The sequence below is a fragment of the Pelodiscus sinensis genome, chromosome 10 (genome assembly GCF_049634645.1).
Source record: "Pelodiscus sinensis isolate JC-2024 chromosome 10, ASM4963464v1, whole genome shotgun sequence".
NCBI classification, from domain to species: domain Eukaryota; kingdom Metazoa; phylum Chordata; order Testudines; family Trionychidae; genus Pelodiscus; species Pelodiscus sinensis.
The window spans coordinates 3,382,633-3,388,632 of NC_134720.1; the positions used below are offsets into that span (position 1 = coordinate 3,382,633).

Genomic DNA, 6,000 nt, shown 5'->3' on the forward strand with positions numbered 1-6,000 from the left:
CCAGCGCTAAGCCCTTGCTGTGCTGCTCCGTGCTCTGAGTCCAGCCCTCCGCCCCGGAGCCATTTGGCTCCTGCAGGCCCAAATCCTCGGCAGGTTCTCATCCCTGTGAGTAGAAAGGGGTCCCCCAACAGGAACTAGGGTGTTTAGCTGCCCTGTGAGCTGCTCTGGGCCCTGCTCAGGTTGCTGCCTCGGGCCCCAGTGTGCGTTCCCCTCTGTCACGCTGCCCCAGCTGCATGGGGCTTGGCTTAGCGCGCTTAGATGAATGAAGTTTCCTGACACTGTCTCCAAGTGGCTAATGGTGCCATGTGGCTTATTGTCCGTTCCAGGAATCCCTGGGGAGGGGGAGTTGGCTGGCAGCAGCCTCGTGTCATCAGCCTGCTCCCCGAGGGAACGGAAATGAGTAAACCTCTTCAGGCTATTCTGGAATCTGCTTAGAAACGACCGGGCTCGCTTGCAGCCCATTAGCAGCTCCTGCCTGCGGCTGCCTCGCTCTCGGGTTTCGGAGGGGACCGTTCCAGTAATGCCTTATCGACTGCAATGGAAACCACAGCGCTTAGCTGGCGCGTGCTAATGGCTCTTGGTCGATACCCCAGGGTTGGGGCGCAGTGATGGCTCGGGCAGCCTGCTGGATTCTGAGGCTGCGGGTGGCTCCGGGATCTGGTAATGGGACACGGGCCCGGGGGTTGACGCCAGCGGCTGTCGCTTGGCTGCTCCGTGACATGTGAACCGGCTTTGGCGGCTCTCCTCTACCCCCTGTGGGAGCACAGCAGGTACACGCGGGTCCTGTACCTGGCTCTGCGCCTGTTGGAGGACTCTGATCACCCAGGCTCTTGGTGACCCATCTGTCAGCCTACCCCATGGCAAACCCCTCAGAGCACCCCTGGGCCTTCATGCCCATCCCCTCTCTCTCTTCAGGTGGCTCGACGGTGGGGAATCCAGAAGAACCGACCGGCCATGAACTACGACAAGCTCAGTCGTTCTCTGCGCTACTACTATGAAAAGGGCATAATGCAGAAGGTGAGTGGGTCGGTGAGGGCTGTGAGGTCAGTGTCTCCCTGAGGAAAGGGGGGCGGGCTGCTGCAGCCGGACGGTGGGTAGAGTGGCAATCAATGCCCCCGGCCAAACGGCAGTGCTGTGAACAGTAGCCTGCCCTGGCACCCAGGGCCTGGTGAACGAACCCTCTGGCCCGTATGCAAATTGTACCGCTTAACTTCTGGTCTTGGCCGCACGAGTGCTCGGTCGAGGGCTTCTTCCTCCAGTATTCTGCGCTAGTGGCAGAACTGACCCATCCCTTTCAAGCCACATCCACGGATCCCAAGCAGCGTGTGGCATTCGAGAGTCTAAGAACATGACGGCCCCACTGGGACCAAGCCCAGTGCTAGGTGCCCCAGGGAGCGAACACAACCGGGAATCATCAAATGGTCCCTCCCGTCACCCACTTCCAGCTTCTGGCAGTCAGATGTTTAGGGACACCCAGGCTACGTCTACGCTGGCATGATTTTCCGAAAATGCTTTTAACGGAAAAGTTTTCCGTTAAAAGCATTTTCAGAAAAATCACGTCTAGATTGGCAGGATGCTTTTCCGCAAAAGCACTTTTTGTGGAAAAGCGTCCGTGGACAATCTAGACACGGTTTTCCACAAAAAAGCCCCGATTGCCATTTTCGCAATCGGGGCTTTTTTGCGGAAAACAGTCCTGTGCTGTCTACACTGGCCCTTTTGCGCAAAAGTCTTTCGGAAAAAGACTTTTGCCCGCATGGGAGCAGCATAGTATTTCTGGAAAAGCACTGATGATTTTACAGGAGATCGTCAGTGCTTTTCCGGAAATTCAAGTGGCCAGTGTAGACAGCTGGCAAGTTTTTCCCGCAAAATCAAATGATTTTGCGGAAAAACTTGCCAGTCTAGACACAGCCCCAGAGCATGGAGTTGCATCCCTGGCCATCTTAGGCAAAAGCCATTGATGGACCCGTCCTTCATCGATTTATCCAAGTCCTTTTTGAACCCACTTCTATTTTGGGCCTTTATCACATCCCCTAGAACCATGTGTCACAGGTTGACTGTTGTGTGAAGAAATCCTTCCCTTTGTTTAAACCTGCTGCCTGTTAATTACATTGGGTTGACCCCTGGTTCTCGTGGTATGTGACAGAGTATATAACCCATTTTTTTTTCTCCATGTCATTCATGATTTTATAGACCTCACTCCTGTCCCACTTGAGTCTCCTCTTTCCAAGACAAAAAGTCTTTTTAAGCTCTCATTTTGCACGTAGAGTTGATTACGTTTTCCAGTGCACATTACTTTGCATTTATCGACATTGAATTTCGTCAGTCGTTTTCTTGCCTAGTCCCCTGGTTTTGTAAGGCCCCTTTGTAATTCCTTGTGGACTGCTTTGCACTGGACCCTTGTGAATGATTTGGTATCGTCAGCACATTTTGCCACCTCACTGTTTACCCCGTGTTTCCGATCGTTTACGAATATGTTGAACAGCACTGCTCCACTAAAGCTCCCTTAAGAACCACTGCGGTTTACCTCTCTGAAAGCCTTCTCGAAGGGATTGAAGCACATCTTCCATTCCAATGTAATGGCCAATATATGTCCAGACTCCCTAGACGTCTCTTGGAAAATCTCTGCCAACACATACACATCTCCCCTTCCACAATCTCTTTCTATCTGGCGCACCTGTATCCGTGTTCCCTGTAAGCTGTGCGCTTGTACAGCTGCTCAGGAGAGAGTCAAATGCCGCCCAGCTGATTAGCTGTAGGCGCCCTGCTAAGTTTGGGTTTCTCCTGGTGGTGCACATGGCTTGGTGCACATAGCAAAACTTATTCTGCACACCAATAGAAAAAAATACGCACAGGGTTAGGAAAGATTAGCAGCAACATTGACCCTGATCTATAGGGGTATTTGACAGCCTGCAGAAATGACCCATCCGTTTTTTGGGGGTTTTCAGCTCCTGGCTCTGCATTGTTCCCCCTTTTGGGGCAAAGCAGTGCCAACAGCCTTTCCAAGTAGAAGGAGCCGAATGTCCAGGAATGCGCAGTAGCCTCCCCGTTCTCCCACCCTAACGTAGCGGTGTCTCCGCTTCCAGGTGGCCGGCGAGCGGTACGTCTACAAATTCGTCTGTGACCCTGATGCCCTCTTCTCCATGGCCTATCCGGACAATCAGCGCCCCTTCCTGAAAACCGAGCCCGACTGCCCGGTGACTGAAGATGACACCTTGCCTCTGACGCATTTCGAAGACAACCCGGCTTACCTCCTGGAGATGGATCACTGCAGCGGCCTGCCCTATGCGGAGGGCTTTGCTTACTGACTGGCTGACCGCTAGCGCTGCATGGCCACGTCGGGGCAAACGAGCAGTGGCTTTGTAACGAATGTTTGCTCTTCGTCAAACTGGACTCTGTGAGCATGCTGGTGGAGCCTCTCAAATGTACATCCAGTGGCCCCGCTGACGACAGAATCCGGTAGCTTAAGGACTAGGGGTAGGTCTGCCAAAGGCTGCAGCCACGGAGAGACTTCCAGGGAGGGGGCTAAGGTGAAGTCTTTGTTCCAGGCCACGTTGCTGTGGACATACGTGGGAGGCGTGGCCGTTGTGCCCCCCCGGAACGTGGCTCGACAGCGAGTGTACAGCACATCGTCCAGACAATCTGCTTTGTATCAATCACAATACTCGTAGCTGCCTTGTGTGTTGGAAAGGGCTTTGTTTTGCACAGACAATGGATTCGCAGGGCGAGGGGGCAATCCGAGCTAGTCTGGTTTAGGCTTAAAGTGTGGTGCATGGCATCCTGGCAGTGGGACGCCGTTCTGGGTGGTTTCAAATGCATGGCACTCCAGTTGGAGCCGAGGAAACCTCCGTTTTCTCTCGCAACAAAAACAAACCCCACCACACAGCTCCCATAACTCCCAAACTGGCTCCTGATCTGTGGAGTCCGTCGCCTCCTCCCTGTTGGATGCTCGGGAGCGGGCTTTCATTGCAGGGGAAGAAGGGGTTGTGGCAGGGGGTTTTCCCCCACATGTTGGGGGAAAGTTTATAAACCAATTTTGTAGTCTTTTGTATTTTAAGGCAAAGCTGCTGTTTGCGAGCCCGGGGCTTCTGTTCTCCGTGGCAGCGCCAGTGCTCTGAGGACGTGGTGTCCTGCCTGGCGCCTTCACCACCAGCCACGCCCGTTCGCGCCTGCTTTGCACACTTCGCGTCGGGTACTGAACAGAACGCCGGCGCGCTGTGCGTTTCGGAGCGTGCTTCTGCCAGGCAGCCGGGCGCCGCTGTTTGGGTCCTGCGTATGCAGCTCCCATGCTCTGGGAATTCTGTGTATATAATCCATGCATATCCCCTTGGGTTAACTCTCCGAGGCGTACCAGCCGGTGGCCCGGCTACCATGGTCCTCCCCAACTACCTATTCCCCTCCGTTTCACTGCTCCAATTTTAACCCTCCACCGCACTCTTTGGGCTTGAGACCGTGTGTGAAACAAACGAATAATAGAACCCTCCCTGTGAGTTGCACGTCACGGTTCCTTCTTCCGTGTGGTTAGGCTGAGCTGCATATTTTATAGGAGCAGGCTTTTTAAAAAAAGAATTAGGCTGTAATACCTGGATGGGGGAGGAGGTCAGGGCTGACTCACCATAAACAAAACTTACTCTGGTTCACCTAAACCCCACACCCTCACTCAGTTGCCGCTTCCTAACTAACCCGCACCACTCCCATATACGATACCTATATGCATCTTTTCCCCCCGACTATCTATACGTTTTTGTTGTAAATGCTGTATAGGGGGTTTTTTCTTTCTTAGTTAACTTGGTTTGGGTTTGTTGACTGAGTCGTTACTTTTTTTTGGAAGTATGACGATTAACTCTTTGTAGCCTACATTTCTCTCCCCGTGATGTATAAAGTGGCCTGTACAGTCCTGAAATGTGGGGGGCAGGCATCGCTCCTGCACCGAGAGGTGGACGCTGGCTTTTATTCAGGGTGGAAAGTCGACAGTGCAGAAAGGGTTAATTTGACGACTGAGCTTTCCGTGAGCAGGGCCGGGCGCCCCCTGCAAAGCTGCGTTACATTCTGTACTGTGTACAATAAAGGGTTTTGCTTTCTGTTCCTTCCCGGCTGCTCCTTTCGCTTTCGTCTCCCAGGTGTCCTCTGTGTCCTGAAAATAAGGCTTGGGGAAGGTGTTTCTGATTTGCCTCCAGATCACTGTGCGGGGGTCCCATCGATGCCAGGGATCCCTGCCTGGGAAAGTCGTTTCTCTTTGCTCACACAGCCTCTGAAAATCCTTCCGTGGAGGGCAAGGTGGCGTTTGGGGGGGGGAGCACAGTGAGGCCAACGGGATCATGAAATGGCAACACTCCGAATGCTCTTCTAGCTCACATGTGGCAGGAGATGCTTCTGGGGAGGTCTGACCTGGGAACGAGTGGCCCAGCTTTGGCTGTGGCTGCACTTTCCGAGCTGTCCTACTTCAACTTAGAAACACGTGCGCCATAGAGAGACCCCGAAGGGGCTTCAGCAGCTCTCCGGCCGGCTGCCCTGCCTGACTAGTGCAATGCCTCGTCGCAGGGCAATGCATGGAGACACGCAGGGAGGGGCCTGGCTCTGAATTTCTATAGTCATGGGCAGGCCTTTCGTGCTGCCCTGCTACTGAGAGCTTTTTAATACCCCCACCCCACCCCTGGGGCAGTATTCAGGGTTCCCCGCAGCCCCAAGCCTCTTCGCTAGGGTTAGCGCCGGCTTCCTTTTCCTGCTCAATGTTATGGAAGGGGCAGAAGGAAACTGACCGTGATTACACTTGCCCTCCCCTTGCAGGATTTTGCCTTGGGTTGAGAGGCAGAGGGGCAGAAGCGGGTGTGAACCCCCCGGGCCTTGTCTTGGGCTCTGCTCAGAGTCTGCGCTGAGTTCTGATGCCAGCTAGAACCCTGGGGGCACCTAAACTCTTCTGGTGCCTGAATCCTCACTGTAAAAGTTCTCTGCAGGGCTCACGTCCTGCCTCCGAGTGCGTATGCTGCTGCTTCCCTCTAGGCA

The 6,000-nt window shown here is 53.9% G+C and overlaps 1 protein-coding gene across 4 annotated transcripts in view; it reads left to right on the forward strand.

Moving 5' to 3' along the window:
• The window catches only part of ETV5 (ETS variant transcription factor 5), a 29,162-nt gene extending 24,079 nt beyond the window's left edge, over window positions 1-5,083 (forward strand). For all 4 annotated transcript variants that reach the window (XM_075937333.1, XM_075937335.1, XM_075937334.1 and 1 more), the window contains 2 exons: window positions 916-1,017; window positions 3,084-5,083. In XM_075937333.1, the coding sequence (XP_075793448.1) occupies window positions 916-1,017; window positions 3,084-3,305 (324 nt within the window). In that variant the 3' untranslated portion in view covers window positions 3,306-5,083. The remainder of the gene's footprint in view (window positions 1-915; window positions 1,018-3,083) is intronic.
• The last annotated feature ends 917 nt before the right edge of the window (window positions 5,084-6,000 follow it).